The sequence below is a fragment of the Delphinapterus leucas genome, chromosome 9 (genome assembly GCF_059928025.1).
Source record: "Delphinapterus leucas isolate spDelLeu-1000000601 "Yukka" chromosome 9, BTC_Dleu_Yukka2, whole genome shotgun sequence".
Taxonomy (NCBI): Eukaryota; Metazoa; Chordata; class Mammalia; order Artiodactyla; family Monodontidae; genus Delphinapterus; species Delphinapterus leucas.
In genome coordinates this window covers 29,444,997-29,471,179 of record NC_143137.1, presented here as the reverse complement: position 1 = coordinate 29,471,179, position 26,183 = coordinate 29,444,997, and the positions used below count along the sequence as shown (strand labels likewise).

At 36.9% G+C, this 26,183-nt stretch overlaps 1 protein-coding gene across 1 annotated transcript in view; it reads right to left on the bottom strand.

The window, feature by feature from the left end:
- Positions 1–26,183, bottom strand: part of TSPAN12 (tetraspanin 12) — a 65,460-nt gene that overhangs the window by 18,779 nt on the left and 20,498 nt on the right. Inside the window, exons 5-7 of the mRNA XM_089917466.1 lie at positions 8,536–8,610; positions 4,813–4,920; positions 179–322 (exon numbers count right to left, since the gene is read on the bottom strand). Coding sequence (XP_089773592.1) covers positions 179–322; positions 4,813–4,920; positions 8,536–8,610 — 327 coding nt within the window. The remainder of the gene's footprint in view (positions 1–178; positions 323–4,812; positions 4,921–8,535; positions 8,611–26,183) is intronic.

The window sequence follows — 26,183 nt, the reverse complement described above, 5'->3', positions numbered from 1 at the left end:
TTTGTTAAAATGTGATTAGTATTCAGATTTTCATATTAACTTTTAGCTTTGTCTTCTTTCTCCACATTTCAGAGGAAAACAATTTTCGGGTCCCTCATATTTAGACAGAAGAGGAAAATTGCATTGGCATGCTGTTGATTCTTTACTTCCATGATAAGTTAATGACATATGGCCTTACCTCTTGATAAAGGTCACTGAGATCTTCCTGGTGGGCCTGTTTGGAACATCCTGGGAATTCCCTAACACAACAGGAATCTGGGGGCCAGTCCATTTCTGTCATTTCCAGCCAGTCGGTGAAATAGACAACGCCACAGCACTTGAACTGCAAAAGAATGACTGGTCAGGCTCAGAAACAACAAAAATATTTTCTTAACTTATGGGAGACTGAACGTTAGATTTCTTAAATATTTGCACCCAGAGCTAAAGTCACTTCTGTCATCGCCTAATGATATGTGCACATTTTATGTTGACAACAGAAATGTAATAGAGGACTCCATAATGGAACAATTCTGAACAATAATGCCCGTAACACATGAAGACAGATCAGGCATGACTGAGTCTTACCTCCCCCCAAATGTAAAATCCTCTACAAGTGATCATATAGCAGCAAAGTTAATACACACTAACAAAACAAATAGCTGAAATCTTACATTTAACATTAAACCTCTAGCTACTAGGGAATAGTTGATCAATCTATTTGCATATTGCCTAGTTACCAACTTAACTGCTTAACAAATTCAAATATTATATTAAAACTTTCCGCAATCTCTGTAGAGAGATTTTTGGCCAACAGCCCACATCACAGAGATTACCCAACTCGATTCATTAACCAGAAAATTTCCAAAAATTTCTGAGATGGAAACATAGGTTTGGTCATCAAATTTTTATTCAATTGAGTGAGAATCTTGAAAAAAACTGTCATATTCTATCACCATAATCTCAGAAGAAATGATGTGTCTTTAGTGTCAATAAAGTTGGATTTAAGACAAACTATGTTGTCTTTGTTTCTTTTTAGTCTCATTTCACCAACTGTTAACAAAAACCTTCTCTGGTCAAAGTTTAGAAATCCTGCTTAAGGACATATGTAGATTAGATTCAGAGTAATTAACTATGAAAACTTTCTGTCCTTGGGTGGAGGGCAGTTACTCTTCCATATAGTCAGAAACAAGGGTTATGTACAGGCAGTCACGGAGAAGAATTTTGCCAGGAGTGACTGGCTTTGAAAATTATGTAGCCCAACAAATCAACCTGTGCTCAGGATTAACACTGTATTGTAAAATATCACAATCCACCATTTCAAAATTTCAACTAAAATAAACTTTAAAGAATTCTGAATTTCTTACGTAAAATGAAACAAGGAAATACAAAAAATCATTTTACATTTTTTCACTTGCTTAAATATCTAATTTTTTTTTTTTTTTTTTGTGATACGTGGGCCTCTCACTGTTGCGGCCTCTCCCGCTGCGGAGCACAGGCTCCAGATGCACAGGCTCTGCAGCCACAGCTCACGGGCCCAGCCGCTCCGCGGCATGTGGGATCTTCCCGGACCAGGGCACGAACCCGTGTCCCCTGCATCGGCAGGCGGACTCTCAACCACTGCACCACCAGGGAAGCCTAATATCTAATTTTTAAAGAGAAAAAAAAAAAATGGTCATGAAGAACCTAGGGGCAAGACGGGAATAAAGAGACCTACTAGAGAATGGACTTGAGGATACGGGGAGAGGGAAGGGTAAGCTGAGACGAAGTGAGAGAGTGGCATGGACATATATACACTACCAAACGTAAAATAGATAGCTAGTGGGAAGTAGCCGCATAGCACAGGGAGATCAGCTTGGTGCTTTGTGACCACCTAGAGGGGTGGGATAGGGAGGGTGGGAGGGAGGGAGATGCAAGAGGGAAGAGATATGGGAACATATGTATATGTATAACTGATTCACTTTGTTATAAAGCAGAAACTAACACACCATTGTAAAGCAATTATACTCCAATAAAGATGTTAAAAAATAAAAATAAATAAATAAAGAGAAAAAAATCATCCTGAGTACTATAAATGATGAAATACTGATGCTATGAGTAATACTAAAATTTTCCAAGAAACTTTAAAAATAATTTTAGTATTTCCCTCTTATAAATTTGTCCTAAAATCCACAAATATACCACAAACATCACCAATTAAGTCAAACATAAGTTAACATCATGTATTTTACGTAAGTCATTGAGTATCCATAAAAAATACATGTAGTAAAATGACCACTTTCTAAAAATCATAAACTACGACCTTTCCAAGTCAGTCTTTTTAAATCCTTGTACGCAGAAGAAACCTACTTCTCATTTCCTAATGTCATGTGTTCTTCTTTGTTGCTGACAGGAGGACAGTTCTTGGAACATGCTCACTCTGTCCACAATAGAACAGCCCATTTATCTGGCCTTCTCAGGAAGTGAGGTGCTCCACACAAATGACTTTTCCAAATAACTTATGCATAGCATGTTCTGTGCCAGATGCTTTTTTTTATTTTAATAAGTCACTGAGATATTGTTGCTTTTTACATGGTTGTTTTTCTTCATCAATAGAAGATACTGAATTGATACCGAAAATTTTCCTGGAAACTCCCTTAAGCAAACCCATTCTTAAGCCACACATGACTATGGTCTACATCTCCTTGGAGTCTTGCTGCCTCTTTTAGAGCCACATTGTGAGATGGGGCCACTCTTCTAACATGCTGTCAAACCGGAAAATTCCACCACCATTTTACATAAGCAGAACCTGAGGCTCTAAGGAATAGGACAAGTAAGTTGCCAAGATCACAGACCAGCCAGCGGTGGAGTCTGTTTGTTCTCAAGCCTATACTCCAACCTCTATGTTAGAATCAATAAATAAATACAGTTTTTAGCATCAGTTTTTTTAAAGGTATTAAATAAACATCACTAGGGCTTAAGTGAGAGTCCACTAAAGTGAAGTACATGCCCAGACCTGCACCGAATGAGGAGTCAGGAAAACTGCAGCCTGACAAGGTTGCTCTACAATTTATTTTGGGAGAAGGTGGTTAGCTGAATTGTGTCCTTCCGCCCCACCACCAAAATTCACGGTGAGGTTCTAACCTCCAGAATGTGACCATATTTGGGAAGGTCTTTACAGAAGGCATTAAAATAAGGTCATAAGGGTGGTCCTAATCCCATCTGACCTATGCCCTTGTAAGAAGAGGAAATTTAGACACAGACACAGAGGGAAGATGACGTGAAGACACAGGGAGATGACTTCGGCTGTCTACAAGCCCAGGAGAGAGGCCTCAGGAAAAAAGCAATCCTGCCGATGCCTTGATCTCAGACTTCCAGCCTCCAGAGTTGTGAGACAATAAATTTCTGTTGTTTAAGCCACCCAGCCTGTGGTACTTTGTTATGGCCGCAGCCCTAGCAAACTAATACAAGGGGCTTTTAAAAACTCTTTCAGGAGGCCCGGAGGTCTTCACCACCTCCTCTGGAGTGAAATAAGCCTATGATGTAAAGGAGGGAACTTACCATACAACAAATCTAAAAATATGTGTGCTATCATTTGTAGCGCTGTACATTATCTACCTAGGGTGGCGCCCTCTTTGTACCATTAGAAAAAAACTCATTTTGTTTTTTGACCTGGATTATCATGGTCCACATCACAATTGTCAGAAAATAAAGAGCTCTAGGAAGCTTCCACTCCGGGTAGTAGCTGAACACAGCTTATTATAAATTCCCTAACGCTTCACTTATTTTCCCTTCACGTTGTTTTTAGTACAAATGAAGAGTAAACAAACAAAGTCAGGAAGCAGTTAAATAAACAGGAAATCTGTGCTGCAGTGATAATTTTCACCATCTCAACAACTGTGACACAAAGAGCCAGATTTGGAGATTATCCTGGACTTGAACCTCTGCCTGTATCCAAGACAGAGTAACTGAGCAGGGAGCAGGACATCTATTGTGCAAGACCCTGATTCTCAAATGCTTTGGAGCCCAGCTTTAAATGCCAGTAAAAGAAAGAGATAGACTTGGTCATCTGGGAATGTCACTCCAATCGCAAGGAAACTGCTTGGGAGAAGAACTTAGTTTGAATCAATGGTTAACTTCAAGTCACCAGATTTTAAACATCTAAATATAGTCCCTGTCTGAGAGGATAATGGGATGCAGTGCTATATGGAAGGTAGGTAAGAAAAGCTAAAAGCACTTAACTTTGTAATGTTATTGTTAACAATAACTTATGATCCCATTTAATCTTCTCAGCACCTGGAGGAGATAGGTACTTTTATTATCCCCATTTTATAGATGAGGAGACTGAAGCTTAAGGAAGTTAAGTAAATTACAGAAGCTCATGTAATAGTAAGCAGCAGAGCCAGAATTTGAACGAAGGTCATTCTGACTAGAAAGTTCGTGCTTTTAATGATATGCTGAGTCCTAATTTCCAAATAAGACCCATTATTTTAAATTTTCAAATGATGTTTAAATTACAGATAGCTCTAAAAATCATGAAAAATTATCCATTCAAATAGAGCTTGGGTAATTATCAAGGAATTCTCATTAAAAAAGGAAAATTTACTTTAGCAAAAGGGCTTTTAAAAGATTCTAAAATATATGTGAACCGTGGGAAATGAAGCGGAAATGGTGGAAGAAAAGCAGGGCATAGAGCTACTTAAAGTATTTCTCAATAAAAAATTACACCAGTGGTAACTGAATCATCGGCTTAACTTTTCAGCACAGGGAAAATGACCAAAGCCAAAGCTTTGAACACTTGTTTTGAAAGTGTGCCATTTATTCCATACCCTCTACCTCAGAAAAGGTAGCACTTACCTCTCTCTGAAAAAAATTCCAAGCATGAGTAAGCCAGCGGTATCTCGGTAAGCCATAATTTGTCATTCTGGCTTTCAAAGTGACCATGTCTGACCACTGTACTGGAACCTAGCGATAGAAAAGACAAAGTATCAACAACTGTAACGCGCAAACAGCCACATTCAGACACACATACATTCACAGATTCACACAAACACAATCACTCATAGACTCACCCACATACTCACACTTACTTGGAATGTACTGCCATTGCCAAACACTGCCTTAAATTTGTATTTGTTTGTGGCTTAAATTAAGCTCAGCGTTATTAAATACTTATCAAACAATCTCTACTTGTAGATTTTTGTACTAAATGAGGAAGTACTTCATATTAAGCAAAATAATGTGAAATCACTTAATGCCGATATCAAGTTCAAGGAAATCACAACAAGTAAAGCTGTATGTTCTGTAGATACACCTATATGTTCTGTAGATACACCTGAGCTCCTCATAACAAGTGGTCCCTGCTGCAAAATGCCTTTTCATTTGAGTTCGTAATGCTATGAAATGGTTCTTTGAAGTGACTGCAGACTATGGTACTAAAATAAAGGGAGAAGAATTAAGGGAAAGAGTTCAGCTCAAGCCAAGCCTCACTCTAGAATAAGTCTGTAAACTTTTCAAAAAGTGGATTTTAGGGCTTCCCTGGTGGCGCAGTGATTGAGAGTCCGCCTGCCCATGCAGGGGACACAGGTTCGTGCCCCGGTCCGGGAAGATCCCACATGCCACGGAGCGGCTGGGCCCGTGAGCCATGGCCGCTGGGCCTGCGCGTCCGGAGCCTGTGCTCCACAACGGGAGAGACCACATCAGTGAGAGGCCCGCGTACCGCAAAAAAAAAAAAAAAGCAATATCAATAGTAGTTTAAAAATTCCTGGCCACAGAAAGTCTTCATTTTGTTCCTTTGTTAATTTTCTTTTTTATTACTTGGAAATGTACAATACAAAAGAAAACGCCCCAACACCTGGGCACACAACTTTGTTCCCTAAATAATGGGCTGACTGGGTATACTGTGTGTTCATCTGGTTCCAACAAAGTTCAGAGAACTAACCAAAGTTCAAGCTATGCACTATAAATTCTTATTATCTCATATCCTTTTGAACATAAAATAAATAGAAGTGAAATAAACTCTCTAGAAATTTATAATCTGAAACAGTTAACATGATTGACAGATTTCATCTAGAGAAGGAATGATGAATGGGAGGTGAACATGTATACAAAAAACAGAAATAATGGGAAAATAGGCTGCCTGATGCCCAATCTCTTGATTTGGTTATTAGAACAGTCTTATTTTTAAGTTATTTTCCAAAATAAATATAAGTTGTTTCCCACTTGTGACCACAATTGATCTGAAACCAAATATAGCAAGAAACACAGGCGGTCACTGAGGTTCGGGCACAAAATACAGTGCTCTGGCCATAAAGGAAAACACACATGTATTGGCTCCTTGTATGGAACAGAGAAGAGCACAAAGCCCATTCTATACAAAGTCTGGGTTCTGCAAAATTTCGCAGCTCATAAACTTTAACGGCACTTTTCATTCACGTTGCTATTAGTGCAAAGGCAATAATAAAAAAAAAAAAATTCTGACAAACGTTTTTCCTAAAGGACTACTTTCCACATTTCACTTTTAAACAGCCCTTGTTTTATCCTGGTGACTTAATGGGGGAAGATTTACACAAGCAAAACAGTGATGTATGCCTTCAGCGGGCACGGCAGTGTGCACCCATCTAGTACCATTGTGATACTAAAAAAATACTTGCAGATGGCCCCTTCACAGAATAGAAGCAAGTATCTAAAAAGTATCAATTCCTTTCTGTTTCCTCAAGTTCCTTAGAATTATACTAGAGTCAAAATATTTCCTTTCAAATACCTTAAATTAATTCATTTCAAACTTGTTATAATTTAGGAAATTTATCAAATATTAGTATGATATAAACACTGTTCAAGCCATTTTTTTAAATCCACTAGAAAGTAAACTCATTTTTAAAAACCTTTTAATTACCAAAAAGAACACAAAAGCTGAGATGAGGAGATCAAGAATTAATTATACAATTTACTACTCATTGCTTGAATGTTAAGGAGATCCATGTGTTTTTTGAAATTAGAAAAAATTAGTAAGACACCAAAACTGGGTCCCTGGAATCAATCACTTTTTCATTCCCTTAATATACCAAGTTTCTAGGGATGGTGTGAAAATATGATTCTCAAAGACAACAAGAGCATTCCTATTGTAAGAGGAGATTTTGTTTTGAAGATAGTGTTTAACTTTATATTAAACTAGTTAGAACCTGCCCTGACTTTTCAATTTTTAATAGAGAAAAAAATAACCAGAAATTCTCTCTTCTTACTGAGAGTTGTCACACATTGAAAGCATGAGTGTTTTCAGAGGGGTTCAGCTGTGTAGCAGTGCCAAAGCATCGTTTACATGTAGATTGAAGCATGTAGAGTACCCACTAGTCTGTAATTACCACTTAGCATTCAAAACAGTGTCACAGTACAGGAGCAGATTTACCATAGAATCTTTAATAACTGCATCAGTAGCAGAGATGTCTTCAATTTTCTTACACAACTGCCAAAATGCCTCTCAGAAACAAATGTAAAAGAATCTGCTTCATGGGTGGTGGTGATGTGATGAATTGGGAGATTTTGATTGACATATATACACTACTATGTATAAAATAGATAACTAATAAGAACCTGCTGTATAAAAAATAAATAAAATTAAATTAAAAAAAAAAGAATCTGCTTCGCTTCTTAAGAGCTCTTAAATTTTAAAATGTTGAAGACTGACCTGGGGAACTTGCCACAAATGCAAATACTCAGTCGCTGCCTTTTCCTCTATTCCGATCTAGCAGCTTTGGCCTAGAGCCCTATAATGTGCATTTTAAAGAATCACCCTGGTGGACTCCTGCTGTAGACAGTCCAAAGACTACATGTTGGGGGAAAAAAAACATCATCTTCCTGAAACAGGATTACTCTACAAAGCTCACAGTGGAAGAATCTGACCTGCCACCACAAAAACAGCCAGACTTCACAGACATGCAAAGGTGCTCAACCTCATTGATAATCAATGCACCAATTTTCACCAATGAAGTGAGCAAACATTAAATAAGTAATAATGCCCAATAGAGCAGAGCTGAAGTGTGAGTGGTATACCGAACATGACTGGTAAAATCTTAAGGTTAAGAAACTCTTATTCTCATTCATTCTAACACACACTTCTTAATTTGGAAGATGGTTTGGCTTGCTGCAAACAGAAGGTACATGTTTCCTAGCCATCAGTGTACAGCTGCAGTCAGCATTTTATAAGGTTTTCATGTAGATTTTCAACTTTTCTCAAGTCCTGTTGCAAATGTGAATATTTCCTATTATACACTCAGAAGATGGTAAAATTATTTTAGAACATATATAATTTTCAGTCTATTATATCCATGTTTAAGCAATCTGTGGAATTAAAGATATATATAGGAATAGAGGAAATGAAAAATTACAAATTATGCTTTGGAACTATGCTTTAGACACAGAAAAGAAAATGCTACATTTCAGAAGTATTGGGAGTATTCATTGTTACCAGATAGCATGAACATTCAAATTAATAGTCATGTGCCTAACAACTCCAGAGTATCTGATTTAAAAGGCTGAACGAATATTGTTTCAGACTGTGGTTATATTCCATTTTGAACTCACCATAATTTCCTGCTCATATGTCCAAACACCACAAGCCAGTTCTACACAGAAAATGACAAGTAAACTTCCAAAATACTGTAGAAGAACAGAAAATGAATGCTATTAGGATAGAATCAAAGTAAAATATGGTCATCAGAGACAAGCTAAATATTATTCAGTGTTGTTTATTCAAAGGACAAGAAAACGGAGGCACATGTTCAAGAAGCTCCCTCCCTTGGGAGCAGATGGGGAAAATTTCAGCAAATTTTGAGACATTGGCAGACGGCATTCAATACTCACCTAAGTGGGTCGTTTGGATGGTGCTTCATTTATCAAATGCTTTCATAATTAATTCACTCAATGGATAAGACTACCTCATTTTACAAATGAAGAAATTAATGTGAAAAGTATACAATAGGACTTGCTCAAGAACGTGCATAATAAAATAAATTTTGGAGCCCTAAAGGGACCACTGCAGCCATGTTCTTTGTGCTCTTCCTTGCCACTTCTCCAGTTGCGGAGGTCACTTTACAGAAGTAAACAGTAAAAGGGTGAGAAAGAATAGGTTCTCTGAAAGTTCACTAATTCCAGCAGAATTAAAACAACTCCACTGCTGTCATGAATCCTCCGCTCCATTTATGGTGCCAGTCAGGGTGGAAGGCTCGGGTAGTGATGATTATCGATTATTCCTCTTCACTGGAATGACAGCTCTATCAAGGGCAGAAATTTACCGTGTTCCTTGTCACAAAGTAGGGGCTCAATACATTTTTTTTACATAATATATGAATAGATAAGAATATATGAAAGCAAAGCAGAATGTGGTGTGGAGAAAAAGGAACCCTCCTACACTGTTGTGGGAATGTAAATTGGTGCAGCCACTATGGAGAGCAGTATGGAGGCTCCTTCAAAAACTAAAAATAGAGTTGCCATATGATCCTGCAATCCCATTCCTGGGCACATATCTGGAGAAAACCATAATTTGAAATGGTACATGCACCCCAAAGTTCATAGCAGTACTATTTACAACAGCCAAGACATGGAAGTAACCTAACCTGCCATCAACAGATAAATGGATAAAGAAATGTGATATATAATACAATGGAACATTAGCCACAAAAGAGAATGAAATAATTACACTTGCAGCAACATGAGTGGACCTAGAGATTATCATACTAAGTGAAGTAAGTCAGAAGTGAAGCATTTGTCTAAAGACAAATATCATATGCTTATATGTGGATTCTAAAAAAAAAATGATACAAATGAACTTATTTGCAAAACAGAACTAGACTTAGAGACATAGAAAACAAACATATGGGTACCAAAGAGGAAAGGGAGGGAGGGATAAATTAGGAGTTTGGAGTTAAAATATACATACTACTATATATAAAATAGATAACCAACAAGGACCTACTATATAGCACAGGGAACTCTACTCAATATTTTGCAATAACCTATAAGGGAAAAGAATCTGAAAAAGGATAGCTATATATACATATATATGTATAACTGAATCACTTTGCTGTACACCTGAAACTAACACAACACTGTAAATCAACTATATTTCAATAAAAAAAATTAAAAAAAAAGCAGAGTGATACAGTGGAAAGAGACTGGGAGCTGCCTTGGACTGGGTGATCAGGAAAGGCCTCCATTTTTTTTTTTTTTTTTTTTTTTGTGCAGTACGCGGGGCTCTCACTGTTGTGGCCTCTCCCGTTGCGGAGCACAGGCTCCGGACACATAGGCTCAGCCGCTCCGCGGCATGTGGGATCTTCCCGGACCGGGGCACGAACCCGTGTCCCCTGCATCAGCAGGCGGACCCTCAACCACTGCGCCACCAGGGAAGCCCTACGCCTACATTTTCTTTTTCAGGGAGCTCTGAGTCCTAGTCACCCTCGTGTTGATCACTGCACAGAGAATCACTCAGTCACTAGTTTAAGAGCTGGATCTGAGTGAGGCATCTATAAAACTTGGTGTTAATCCACAGTTTAAATAAAACAAAGCCAGCGAAGAATTAAGCAACAACTCCCGTTGAGCTCTGTTATGGCAGGTAGGGTACATACATATCACATTTCACTACAAAACCGTCTGCTGTCCTCAGCATTATTGAAACACGTGTATATCTCTCCTAATGACGTCAGTATGTGTCTGTCAAGTCCTTACTTTCCCAACACACGTGGTTTGCTGAGATGGTCTGTACCAAGCTAGTCTGCAGGGCAACTCACCCCTCTCCTCCATGAGTGCTGTCCTAGAACAGTGGAAAGAGCTCTGAATTTGGAGTCAGCCGACTGAAGTAACACACTGTGATCTCTGGAAAATCATTAAACTGCCCTGACTTCAGTTTGCTCATCTGTCTGATGAAGATAAAAATAAAGTCTTCTTCACTGTTATCATCTAGGCTGATTTGACACATGGGAAATTGTTTCGGAAAATTTAAAATTTTGAATTTGTAAAGCATTATACAAATGCAATTCTGAACTCATTTGTGAAATACAATTCAATATGGACTTGCCCTTTCTTCCTGGATTTGACCTTCATTCCCTACAGTGTGCCGCAGTTTCTTCTTCATCATTGTTTTCCAGTATCTCATCTCTTGTTCTTTACCATTTTACCCTTCTCCTTCCCCTTGTGTGTCAGGGTATCTCTGTCTCCTGTGTATCAAGCTTCAGAGGCTTCAGCTTTTAAACCAGTCGGCTGCCTCACCCACAATTCACTGCGCTCACTAACCTGTCAGACCATCGGTTCTGGCTGGCAGGGATCTTGTTCGTAAACATTATTTTATTCCCAGTGCCGAAGCAGGACCTGTCACACAGCAGGTATTTAATAAATGTCAGTGGAAATAATGATCAGCTTACCAACTGAAAAAACCAATTTCAGGTTTCCCTGAATTTCTCTGACTAATTTGAGCTCTGAGTTTCTTGTTAACATTTGACTCCCCTTGACTTTGCTTACACATTTCTGTACTACATTGCCTCTCTGTTTTACTGTGTGTCTTTCTGGAGGATTATAGTATGATAGTCCAGTGTGCCTTTAAACATATAAGACAATTTACATAGTTAAGGAACCATATGCAGACTCTCCCCATCTTTCCTGAGCTACTATCAACTGAACATTTTAAATAAATAAAGCCTGAGAAAGTGTTTATACAAGGGACTTAGAATGCAATTATTTGCATTAACAAACTATTTTATTTGCTTTAAAAATTAGTTGATACAGACTTTCTTAAAACAGCTAAGTTCTTCTACTGTAATTAAACTAAAATTTGTGTTCTATGAATAAGTTTTATCCCTAAATATATGTTCATGCAAAAACTGCATCAAGTAAGGCAAGCTGATAATAAGATATACCCTCAAAATGATGCAATTAATTAGTGATTTTTTTTCACCAAATCTCTCAAGCCGAGAATAATTACCTTTCAGTTCAGAAATGAGTGTCCTTACTGATTTAGATAACAGAAGGTTAGATAAAACACTGTAGGTGAAATTGCTTTGTTGACTTTTTTCAACTATACAAATGGAAGAACATGAGCTTTGAAATAAAATAGACCTGGCTTCAGATTCTGGCTCCTTTACATACCAGTTGGATGACCTTGAGCAAACCACTAAGCCTCAATTTCCTCATCTGTCAAATGAGAGTGTTAAAATTACCTTGCAGTGTTGCACTAAGGATTCAACCAGGTAGAGTGCTGTCCCACAGGAAGCATTACCTAAAGGGTAGCCACTATTAACCATATTGTAGTATCTATTAGAATATAAACTCCATGAGTACAAGAGATATTATGTTTTAAATACTTAACATACTGCCTGGCATAGAACATGTACTCAGTGAATATTTCTTGAATGGATGTAACTATGACTGGAGGATGACAACAAGTAAAACTGTTCATTTCCTCCTAAAGACTGTTAGTGTCACTCACTCTAAAGAGTCTTCTAAACCCACAAGTTATTTGGTAAAATCTTTAGTAAAATCCCTGTCCAGTGAGAAAATAGCTGGTATTTTTCAAAAGATCTTTATTAGGAAACGAGGGCAGGAAGGGCGTGGAGGGTGGGAAACCAAATTCTTTTTTAAAAATACTGAAATCAATTCGTCTGTTATTTTAAATAAAGCGTTGGCCACAGAATGGCAAGAATGGCACAGTTTAACTAGTCCCTTTGTCCCCTGGATGTATTTGAGGAGGAACGTAAAGGCATGAAATCCCACCTTCCTATTTAACCCTTGGTGACTTGTGAGTCAATGCATCCTCCAGTAGAAATAAGGGGGATTCATTTCCCGTATTAAAGATTATTTCATCTCATTATATGTGTACAGACAAAAGAATAAAATCTCCAGGAGGTCTTTTCTGAAAGAAACATTCATTTATAAAAATGAGCTGCTTCCCTGACACCTCCCCCACTCCCCAGGATCTCCCACTAAAGAAAGTAGATTAAACACACGCCCTTATCCCTTCTCCCTGTTGAAGTTTCACTAAAACAATAAAGGGATATTTTAAAAGACATAAACCCAGAGATAAAGGAAAAGGGAAAGAAGACAATAGCAAGTATATTTGGGAAGGTACAAAACAAACAGTTGAGTAGCAAATTTCTCAGCAGTCCCCCAAAAGCTGAATGCTTAATCGGTAGTGGAGAAAGTAGGGAACAACCTGATTCACATACAGAGTCCCTCCAAATGCTTAGGTGCTGGAAGCCCTGGATACTTGCAGAAGTGGATGAAAGTAGGGCTAAAAAAAGGATGATTTGTTGAAAACTTGTTTAGGAAGAAGTTAGAGCCCTCAGGTCCCCTCCCCTACACTACGTAGCTGGGTACTATCCACCCCTACCAGTAAAGAAGTTAGGGGTTATTCTGTGGAACCAGTAAAACAGTCTCAGGGCTGGGGACACTAGGTATAGTCGAGGATAAAGCAGAATATGGGAAACAGAATTGGAGTTCAAATTTAAATACCTTTTCCGCAGAGGTTCAAAACCAAAAGAGCATTGGATTTCTCAATAAAATATTGGAAGCTAGAGGCAGCAGGAGGATGTCTTCAAAATTCTGAGGAAAAAAAATGATTTCCAACCTATAACTCTATAGCCATTAGAATTAACATGGATGGACCCGGAGATTATCTTACTAAGTGAAGTTAAGTCAGACAGAGAAAGACATGTATGATATCACTCCTATGCGGAATCTAATTTTTAAGAAACGACACAAATGAACTTATTTAGAAAACAGAAACAGACTTGCAGATATTGAAAACAAGCTTATGGCTGCCCAACGGGAAATGTGGGGTGAAGGGGTAAATCAGGAGCTTGAGATTAACATACACATATATACGCTAATATGTATAAAATAGATAACTAATAAGAACCTGCTGTATAAAAAATAAAGAAATAAAATAAAATTCAAAAATAAATACACTACTTATATATAAGATGGATAACCAACAAGGACTTACTGTATAGCACAGGGAACTCTACTCAATATTCTGTGATAACCTGCATGAGAAAAGAATCTGAAAAAGAATGAATATATGTATATGTAGAAAGGAATCACTTTGCTGTACACCTGAAACGAACACAACATTGTAAATCAACTATACTCCAATAAGATTAAATTTTTTTAAAAAAAGGAATTAACCTGTAAGGGTATTTAAAGCCATTTTTAGGCATGCAGGCTTTTTAAAAAATGTATTTCCTATGTATGTTTTTCAGGAAACTACTGGAAGATATGCGACCTCAAATGAGAGACTAAACAGAGTAGGACAATGACTTGGATTCCAGGAAACAAGGGATCTAAAACAAAAGGGAGGCAAAGGAAATCTCAGAATGGTAGTAAAGGGGATATCGCGTGACGGCAGCAACTTCAGCAGTCTAGACTGGAGTGGGTCTAGAACGTGCTGAGAGATTTCTTAAAAAAAAAAAAAAACATCGATAGAATACCCCAAGTATTTGAATATATGAAGAGAAAACGTACATCAGGGGAAGTTTAGAGTTGATTTAGACAGAAAAACATAGAAAACAAGGAGACTTACGAATTCCAAAAAAAAAAAAACCCAAAGTATTATTCCAGAAAGAAAAAAGTAAACCTGGTAATTTACCTGGCCCATCTGTGAATAACATTTACATAGTCATGAGCATGTAAACACTGTTCTAACCAAAATGATAATATATCTGTGTCGAGCTGAGAGAGGAAGTATGCATGGGGAGGGGCTGGAGGGTGGTGCGGCACTGAGGGCAGGAAAAGATACCAGTTCCTGATCTTGCACAGACGTCAATGGATAGGGCTTAAAACTAAAAGAATGAGAAGAGTTAGATAAATATGTGATTTAGAGATATGGAAGTAAATTCCAAGGGAATCTGCAAAAAACAAAAATTGAAAGCAGTTGCCTCTTTCTTAGCAGTGGAAAATGATAAAGGTAGAGGACTACTATTTTTCATAAGAAGTATTTTGGAATTAAATTTACTCTACATTTTGTGTATGAAGCACTCTGATAAAAGTAAAAATAAAATTAAAACAAACAATAGCCCTGCCCCGAAGACTCGACAATCAAGAGGAAGACGCTGGTAGCTGGAGGATTTTATATGTTTTACACAGAAGAGGTTATTCAAAAAGGCTGAAAGTTATAAGTAGCCCAATTACACTTCATGGTTATTGGGAGTAAAGGAGGGGGTGGCAATTGGAAACTTATACTCAGGTGCTGTCATCCTTTTCCTAAATGTACCTTCAGTAGCTGGAAATAGGGATTCCGTAACAAAATGCAAAAAGTTTGTATTTAAATGTGATTTACAGACCCGCCCCCCACCCCCACCCCAGAGGTCTCTTTCACTAGACCCTATTTGGAAATTTGAATGTCTCTTGCAATATTGCTCATAAAACTACACAGGCAGTCTGCTCAAATCAATGTGAGCTGGATTATTTTCCAACTTGGAGAATTCACTTCAGTCACAAAATTTTGAAGTTTAGAACTCTATGTTATGGGCAATTTCGTTCAAGGAGGGAGGCTTGGATTTAGTTTATTTGCTCAAGAAACACACGTGTTTGTATATATAATCAAGTATTGTGAGTATACAAAATTAAAAGTATATAAAAAGTATGTAAAAATCAAGTATTCTTATAGGTATATATGTGTATGTGCAAATGTATGTATGTACATTTATTAGGTCAAAGGTATATATATACATTGTGTAAGTTATTCCCCAAAACATATTACAAAAATATCATTAGCTGTATGTTTGAAAAGAGAAAATGGAGCTAGGTACATTGAGAGGCAACAGAACACTAAGTTTGTCAGCGCATAGTTCCTGGATTCAGATCCCAGCTCTACCACTTCGTAGTTGGGCAAATCACTTAACCTTTCTGTGTCTCCGTGTCGTCATCTATAAAGTGGAGATAACAATCGTGGCAACCTTATAGTATAGTTGGGAGAATTTAATGATCCAATACACATAAAGCACATACAATAGTGGCTGGCACATAGTACCTATTATATCACGGATGTTGGCAGTGGTGTTAGCAATACCTCACGATCCATCATCTATAGACTCCCCCACTACTGAACACAAATGCACACAAGTACATGTTCACACAGGTATTTACAAAACCTTTCTTGTCTTTGAATTAAAACACCTACATTCCCATCTCTGACCTTTTCCAGTAGGGAAAAAAACAAAAAAAGACTACCAGTAATATCAAAATTTTAAGGATGGCAAAAAAATTCCTTTTTCCCTCCTCCAAATAATGCCTAATTAAAGGCACAAATGCTGCTTTAACTACTATATCAAATTCCTTGACACTTTATCTCAGTAATTCCAGCTCTTTTTATGTTTTGACCTTACATTAAATCAGTCAGATCAGCTTCTTTTAAAGTTAATAGTAAAATTAACTTTTGTTCTTATTCATATCTTACAATTTTCATAATGAAATATAATGTCATATAGCCAATGAGTGCTTAACAGTTCATTAAATTGAACTTTCATAAAAACACTAATAAATGAAATAAGTATTACTTATGTACTGTTAATAATTGATTTAATAAAATTTCAAAGAAAGTAATGTTTGTTTTGTACAAAATATTTCAAATAATTTTCACTTTGGGGAAAATAGATTTATTTAAAATTTTTCCTTTCTAACTTCTATCAATCTAATGAAAAGAAGAAAGCAATCTGCCCTAACAAAGCCAATCAATTTATTGAGAATATTAAACTTTATAAGCAGTTGAGAAGTATAGGAAAAGATACTTTCAATTACTAAGAGCTTTTTAATAGGAACTATGTTCTATTGATATAAAACTTATCCTCATCATATCCAGTCTTATGGATAGAGGACTCTGCGATATATACTATCTAAAGGAAACAAAAAATCCTATATCCAACCTACGATAAATAGACAAAACAGTTATTCTCCAAACTGTTTTCCTGTATAAATGCCAACTGGAAAAGAATTTTTACATTAACACAAAATTGTAATGTCTTCCACGAAACACTTACATATATAAATTTCTCTGTGTGAGCAAAGCAGATAATAAACCACATATCACAGAACCTCCTCAGTGAGAATATATTTCACTGGGTGAGAAGTAAAAAGTATAAACACTGTAAAAGTTATTTTAATCTGCTAGTCTCTTAATTCATAACTAAAAACTCAGATTGTTTTCTCATAAGTAACATTCAACATAATTTAAAACCACAAAAGTCAGATTTGCTTATCTTGGAACATTAATACAACCTGAGACTCACCTCTCCACAAATAAAAACTATTTCAAAATATAACATACTTTACTGGACATTTGAATATTTTCAAAACACGGTGCCTTTTGACTCCTACCTACGTGCTACATAACCAACTCTTTTAATAAACAAAAAGTTTGATGAAAGGCCTGCATTCACTAAATGATAAATGATAAACTCCAGTCTCTACCCTGTCAAATGCTAAACTCTGCAAGCTTTCAGTGCTAAGTATCTCTATGTCAGTTGTTTATTTTTCCTTTCCCAGTGATTGGAGGTTTAAAAATATTATATTACTTAAAGTTAGTAAATAAGAGAATTCCAGTGCCAAATATTTGTACAAGATAATGGAACGGCTGACATTCTGTTAAGAATCCACCGGGACTAAACTACTAACAGTCCAAGAGCACTTGTGCTTAGAACACACGTCCACACAAAGCCTCTGTTTTAGCCAAGTCTCAAAACGATGTCATAGCAGACACAGGCTTGGTACTTTCTGAAGGCCAACTATTCATCATGTTCTGTGTGTCTTTACAAAATTTTCCAAGAAAAGGCAGCATTAAATTTCCTTTCATTTAAGAATTATAAATGAGATGAGTTCAGTCTAATTTAGAAAAAGCTAGAACTATAAACCAGTTTTTGAAGAAACAAAGTCTTGGCATTCCTGAGCCCATGCAGAAAGGTGAGCTAAAGTAAGAAAGTATCGGTATGCTGTGGTCCTTTGTTCATGCTTACATTTGAATAAATACATAGAAGCATCTTTGTAATAATGTATCTTAATTTACTCCCCTTTTCCAATTTATTTACACTGGTAATTTGTTGAGCTAGTTTCTCTATCAAAGATGTTGGTGAAGTTCAGATTAATAAGCTTTTACTTCACACGCTGTTCAAACTCTGAGACAGAGAAACGTATTATGTCAACATCAGAGGGACTTAGCCAGGGGCCACGGGTTCTCGGGGGCAGAGATGTATATTGTGACAGGTAACACGTGAAGGGTAAGGCAATAAAGCAACTGGACACGCTAGACAGGTCACCACGTATAAAGCTTCTGTTGCTTTGTAAGCCAGGTCAGCTAAAGTCTGCATGCTCGGCCCCATTGCAAAAGATTTACAGGGTGTTTCTGGTCTCGGAAGAGGTTGTTTCTATGTGTTACTGGGCTATTCCTCAGAACGCAAGACAGGAGTCCCCATCACCAGAACCTCGGCAGGAAAGTACAGAGGAAGTACCCTAAGCAACACAGTCAAAGAACACCAGACTCAATTTTGATCCAACTCATGCCTCTCAGACGCAAACGCGGCCAGATACCTCACAAACACAAGAGGAGTGAGTTCATTACCACCGGCGTCTTTAGGACAACATCATTTACAAGACAACAGATTAGGAAATTGGAAATTTTAAAGGATTTTATTAGGTAGGAAGGGAATTCATACTTTAATATCTGCAATAACTTTTGAATCATTCTATAACTATATTTGTGAAAGTATCTTCTAAATCACTTTCTTTTGTTTTACCTTTATTTTCAGACAAGATATACATTTTAACTTACCTTTGTACATTCTCCAGAAAAACCTCAAACCTATTTGTTAAAAGAGTATTAAAGGGAAATCTTTCCATTAAATTTTATAAATCCACGAATACAAATATTTATTATAAGTGAAGAGGTTCATTCTTTTTTTTCTTCTTGATAAATCTATTCCAGCAAAAACACTTTCTTCCTGAACCAAAAATATGTATTTTCTTTTTTAAAATAATAAAGTAGAAGAACACAAGCTGATCCACAGTCATGCTTAATGTTCAAAGAAAGAAAACCATATGTGAATAATGATAAAATCACTAAATTGTCACCAAAGTTGCCCAAACATCAGTAATTCAGTCTAATTGGTAGAAGGAACAATTTGAATTAAATAGCATGAATTACAGATCAATTTTAGAGAAATGCTTGCTTGTTACAACAAATATTTTAGCTATAAGAATATTGAAAATTGATAAGCAGATCCTTAAAGACCTGCTTTTATAAACAGATTAATGATGATTTGAAAGGAGCATATCCATTATCTGTAGGTAAGTGCTTCTAACATGCTTAAAAAGTTTGTTCTCAAACAAGTTAAGCGGTTCTACAACAATCCTCTGCTACTAGTCAATTGTTTATGGAACGTTTTTTTCCCCTGAGCCTGGGAAGTTGTGGCAGCATTCCAAAGAACTGCCGTTCTAACCATTCCACAAGAGCCCTTGGCTGGCTGGTCTCCCTAAGGGCATCCTAGCCCCACACCCAGTTTCCTGGTGCCTACTTTAGCTTACTAACTATAATTTTGCTATTAAACCTGAATTAAATACATCCAGATTAATAAAATTTTGTTTACAATGTACATCTGGGAAAAAAATTCTAAAGCATTAGCTAGACTGCCCCACCTGAAAACCTTTATTCCTTCATCAGTAAAGGCACATTGTTAGAATAAAATACGTCTTCCATTCTCTCTTCCATCATTAAAAAGGGTTCTCTAAATGTGAAGCCCCCTTAGCCCAGAATGGCAGGATCAGGTAGCTATCTTCTCCCAGGTAAATGAGAAAAAGGCCCAGAAGAAAGCAAGAACAGACACTGCTTCCTGGGTTATGTAGCAAAAGAGATATCCCATCACTCTGCAGCTCCCAAAACTTCACACTGCAGAGTATGTGCACAAGATATATTCAAGACATCTCCATAATTTGGCCCTAGGTCACACAGCCAAGTCTCAGCCTTGTAAGACTGGCACACGTCTATCCAATGACCTACACATGTCCTTTGCCAAGCACTCCATGAGCTTCTGAGTCTTTTCACAACTGCTCCCTCCACTAGCCTTTCAATTCCTCAAAGTCCCTTGCTTCCCCTGCAAAGGCCCTTCTCCCACCTCTGCCCATGAATCACCAGCCACCCAAATTCTGCCCTCCCCCTCAGATCTCAGTTCAAATGATTCCTCATGTCATTTTATTAAATGCTCTTGGTAGAACAAGGCTATCTATTGTTCCTTACAGTTCTTTTAAAGTACTTTAATAACACAAAAGAGAACTTTTAGAATTAAAATATTTTAATTACAAAAGGCAAACTTGTTAAAAGTTATCAGTCTGTGTCTTCAACTCGGCTGTGTAAACCCTGCACAGAACCTGAAAATTTATAATATTTTAAATGCTTGTTTCCTAGAAGAGGCACTGAAAAGATTCATATTTTTACTTAACTAGCAACAATTCTTACATTGGCACGTATCATCTAATAAAATTCCAACTTTCTTAAAGATGTTTCTAAAATGTCTTCATGGTTGTAACCATATTGCGGAAATTTGTAGATTCCAAATTTTAAAGATTTAAAACTAAAATAATGGTAACCTAAAGAAAGTTCAGGGATAATCACTTATTTCTGAATAATTCAAATATAGTGCTTAAGAGGAATACTAAGTGATACAACTACAGTGTTTATACATTTTAAATAAAATTTAAATTAGTGTTTCTGTCATGTGAGCTGAGAAGATTCATCTTAATCTGAGCACATAATTGGAGCCTGTAATAACCCTTTATCTGAATAAAGGGGGAAATGGGGACTTCCCTGTTGGTCCAGTGGTTAAGACTCCATGCTTCCACTGCAGGGGGCACAGGTTCAATCCCTGGTCAGGGAACTAAGATCCCACATGCCACGCAGCGAGGCCAAAAAAAAAAAAATCCCTGCTATGAATAAAGGGGGAAATATATGGATCACAATTCTGAAAAAGTAGGTGTTTTTAATTTAGGAAATTTCATGAAAAAAACCTTTAATTCATAAGCTATTATTTAGTCATCAAATTCATCAGATATTGCATATTAAGTAAATATTCAACATCATTTTTCTATACAGGTTTTCTGAAAGCTACTTTCCTCATTATAGCTTAAGCGACTTAATTCTCTCGTCTTCTACATGTGTCATTTGCTTGTCTATTGATTTAACTCTGTTTCCTGAGTCATCTAGACACTGATATGATTTTGAATGAATAGCTACTGTTTTACCTTGGCCAAAGGAAGTCAATAGGTGTTGGACCCAGATGTGAAAGCAAAAACTCTACACAATTGCTGAATTAACCTCAAGGTAGCATTTGCTGAACCTGTAACCAGCATCCACAGTAGAATCACCCCTTCAGAGCACGTGCTGCCTGAGAAATATCTGTCACTGAACTCTGAACAGACTAGGGATATTCACCAAATCAATGGGTATAGATTTATATGGCTTATATTTAACCAAAGCTATCGCAAATATATATAATAAGAAACAATATATAACAAAGCTTAAAATGCGTACCATGACAGAGTATACCTAAATTATACCAAAGTCAGAAATACAAAACCTTGAGCCATTCATACTTCAAACCCTAAAGGAAGCAAAAAGTCCAAAGAACACTCAAGATCCTGTCACAAAGACCCACCACTAAGGGCATGAATATCATGACATTTCCTTTTAGAGACGTCTGCTTGTGTGCTTTTCTGGGGTATAATTAGAGACAGTCAAACCAACATCACTGAAGAAACAGAAAGGTTAATGGAACTCTGTCCTGGGCTTTGTGTGCATACAAAACCGAGATGTGCAAGCTGAGCCTCCGGATGCAGAAATGCCTACATCATCTTCAGTTTCCTCTGATTGAAATTTTTGTGAGTTTAACAACTAAATTTTAAAGCTATAGCTCTAAAAGAATTCTAGTTAACATGTCAAAATAAAATGCATATATTGAAGGGATATGTTTCTATTAGATGAAAAACGCATACATATTGAATAATACCCCGTTTCCTCATGTCAAGTAATACAAACATTACTATCATGTGCAAAAATTCTATCTCAGCAAAGTCTGCCGAATTCAGCTGCCTTCCACTCAGTCCTCAAACTCTAGTCTTAGTCTAGACCCCGTGCATGGCTTCCAAAGACTAGGGTATAACCACTAACCAGCCTTCCCAATGCCTCCAGCCCTTAATGTTACCATTTCATTAAATGCTGGAAACACCCATTGACTCTCTATAGTCCAAGGGATAACATCAGACTCTCCTACAAAGACCTTCATGGTTGGACTACTTCATGCGCTTTTCACTGACACCATAGTTACACGGAACTTCTAAGTTTTGCCTAAACTTGCCATGTTCTTTCACTCTTCTGTATCTTTGCACATACTCTTCATGTGGCTTCCCTCCTCCACCAGAAAACTCTTACACATTTTCAACATCCAGCTCAAATAAAGACTCTCCTGCCAAACCTACTGGAAATCTCCAACCGCTCCTTGTTCAGGGTTCCCACACTAATTTATTTATAACCTTAATACTGTATCATGCTGTGATATTTTCTTTGCAGTCGCCCATTTCATCTTTGTATCTCATGTCTATCACAGACTGAGTACTCAGTATATGTTTACAGAGGGAAAAAGGAAAGAGAGGGGAAGGACAGAGGGCAGAAAGGGAAAGAGAAGTTGTTTGATTCTTGGACAGGATAAGGGAGAATGATGGTCGAATTTTTAGAGTTCCTTCCTTAATAAGGACATTAAAAGATTATATTTTTAAAAGTTGAATGACTACTGAATACCTTGGATTACAGATGAAGCATATTTAAGTTTTATAGAAATAGTGCCAGTAATTAATTAAATGTATTCCAGTCACTGGGTGTTGGAATGAAACACGTATAGACACAGAGCATAAGTTGAATCTGAATGCTAATGAAATAAGCTAGCAGTGTGTATCTTCAGGCATCCTACTTCCCCTCAGGTGTAAAATAAGTCTAACCATATAAAGTTGCTATAAGTGTTTTCTGAGAAAACAGAGTGAAACTCTGGGTAGATGCTGAACATGCAATCAATGATATGATGGACTTTGATTTAGAAATAAAGGTGCTAGGCTATCAACCAAAACTATAAATAGCAAATAATAAAGATATTTAACTTAATAATTTAATTTTAACTTAATGGGTTATAAGGAGCTGTATAAGTATTAAATGTATAACTACTTAAAAGAAAGACTTAAACAGAGTTAGTAGAAAATTAACTACTATTTAAAGATATTCCTGTTTTGCATTATGATTTTAAATAACAGAAAACTGAGGATGGTTAATTTCTCCATGGCCATTAAAAACGTACTTGATTTCTCTTAAGAGAATCATTTCAAATCTGGTTCAACCACTGGATATTTTAAGAAAGCTTTAAAAGTGCTTCCACACAATCACTAGCTATGTGCAAATTCTCTGGGATAATAAAAGTGAAAAAAAAGAAAAGAAAACCTTCCCTTTTAAATACAAGGTACTGATCTTAAACATGTAAGGCGCAGGCAACTTAATTTCTGACCAGTGGCTGACAAGTTGTGGTTTGCTGACAGCCGAGCATATATTACTCTCTGACAATATATACTCTCTGAGCATATATTACTCTCTGACAAATGACGATCTCCTGACGGTGACATTCAGCTGTTGTCGATATTGTAAACATGTCTGTTCAATCTGTTTACATTCCCCCTGAGCTGGCACTGCTTTCCTAATGCCTCTGTTAATAGCAAGGTAGAACTGCAATAACAAATGAATTTCATTTAGTCTACAGCTAAAAGCCTTGGGAAGTACCCATCTAAAGCTTGAAACGAATTTCCATTTAGCTTTAATTTCTCTTGTAAAGAGAAAAGGAATTTCTGTTACCGAAATTACTTTGAAAGTCATGGCACATTCAAGCTTATCTTCCTATTCATTTTGGCTTGTTTTCCCAATATAATTAGAATTTAATTACTTGTAATATCCTCCTATATGTATATAAAAGTTGCTGTTCTGTGACAGTTTCATACTTATTAAGAACAAATCTGGTTAGAGTAGGGTTGCCAAATTCAGCAAGTAAAAATACAAGATGCTCATTTATATCTGAGTTTCAGACAAAAAATAATGTTTTAGTAGATGTATATCCTAAATATTGCATGGGACAAACTTATACGAAACTATTATTTGTCATCTATCTGAAATACAAGTTTTATTGGATGTCCTGTAGTTTATTTAGGAAACTTAAATTAGGGTGTTTTAGCAATCTGCATCTATAATTCAATAAAAGGGTCGACTTCATGACCAAGGTTCACCAGAAATGTTTTCCTACAGGTGGTCTCTTAGCCTGCAGTTGTTTTGTTGGAGGGGTGAGCGTGGGAAGGCAGGTCGGTTATAAAGATCTGTTTTGAGCCTCTCTCACTTTTTCTTGATCAGTCTGATGAATAATGGCATTTTGACTTTTGCTTAAACAGCACCATAGCCCAGTTGCCAGACCTTTTCTTAGTAATCATTCAAGAGCTGTGGCAGCTCTCAGAGATACTGGTGGTCTTTTTTTTTTTTAAAAAAAAAAAAAAAAGCCTTTTTCTCTAATCTGGTTTTACAGGTCTTAAAAGTGAAGCACAATTTTGAGTACAAGGAAATGGACAAGTTGGATTGAATGCATTGGGCTTATTTAAACATTTGCATCCAAAATTAAGGAAACTCCTAAGTAAAAAAAAAAAAAATTAGGATAAAAAGCTAAAGGATAAGAGGCCCGCATACCACAAAAAAAAAAAGCTAAAGGACATAAAGGAAGAAATCACGTGAGTTTCGTTGCAAATATTTGCCAAAGACCTAACATCCTGTCATATCCTGCGTTAGTGCTCACCCCTTTAACAGGCCACTGTTGTCAAAACCTATGTAACAGCCAGGCTCCTCCCTTAAAATCTCACCCTCTTCACTGCCTTCCAGACACCATCCTCCCTATCTGATGTGCTGGCCACTTCGACTCACACTGTTTTAATTTCCTGTCTATTACTCGATTTCATAAAAAGTTATTAAAGCAATAGGCAAGATGAATGGTTCATATTATCAAGTTGTTTGTAGTCCGGCAGTTTGGGCTGGTTATAAAAAAAGGGAAATTTATAATAGGAGAAACGCACTGGACTTCAAAAGTTGAGACATATCTGTTGGAGACATCGGTAAAGGCCCAATGAGAATGGGCTTGGCAGTCAGAAACACAGAGGTCTGAATCAAAGCTTTACCTGCTAGTGCTGAGTGACCTTGGACATATTACTGAACCTCTCTGAACCTCATTTGTAGTCATCTCTCTTAGATGATTGTTGTTGAGTTTAAAATGAAAGATCATAGGGAAAATGTTTTATACAATGTGAGATGCCTAATCCTTAAGATATACTAAGTATTAATAATTATATAATACTAAGATACTTAAGCATTTAAGAAAAGGCAGCAATTACAGAGTAAAATAGTGAAGTTGTTGCAAACATGTTGTTCGAACTAGACTGTGATGATCTGAATACCATATACTCCATTTACTAGCTATGCAAACAGGCAAATCACTGAGCCAACCTGTGCTTCCTTTCCTCATCTATATTATGGGAATAATTATAGTATCTGTCTCGAAATTGATTAATTAATGTAAAGCCCTTCATATAAAAATTTCATTTAAACCTCTATGAATCTGAAAGCATTACAGTTTGTCAACACATGAGAAATGTTAACTACTTTGATTATCATCATCATCTTTGTCATTATTACAATTTCAGGAGGTAGTATTTCAGGCAAATTGTAATGTGCTGGTAGTACTGAAACAAAAGCATTAAGAAGAAATTCCCAGCTAAGGGACAGCAGGAGTAAGAGCAGGAAAGAACAGTCAGAAAATGAAGTAGGTAAGAGAGCTAAAAATGGCAGATGAAGGTTTGATTGCAGAAGAGCTTGTTGCAAGATTGAAGTGTCTCTAAACACTTCATTACCCAACCAGAAGTCTTTCAAGGTTTCGGAACAGAGGAGTAATGTGATCACTGTTGCATTGTATTAACGGGGAGTACTGGTTTGGGGTAAATTAGGAGACAACAGAGGCAGGAAGTTTAGTTAGGGGGCTCTGCACTGTTTCAGCAAGAAGTCAGGAGAGGGACCTCCCTGGTGGCACAATGGTTAAGAATCCGCCTGCCAGTGCCGGGGACACGGGTTCAATCCCTGGTCCAGGAAG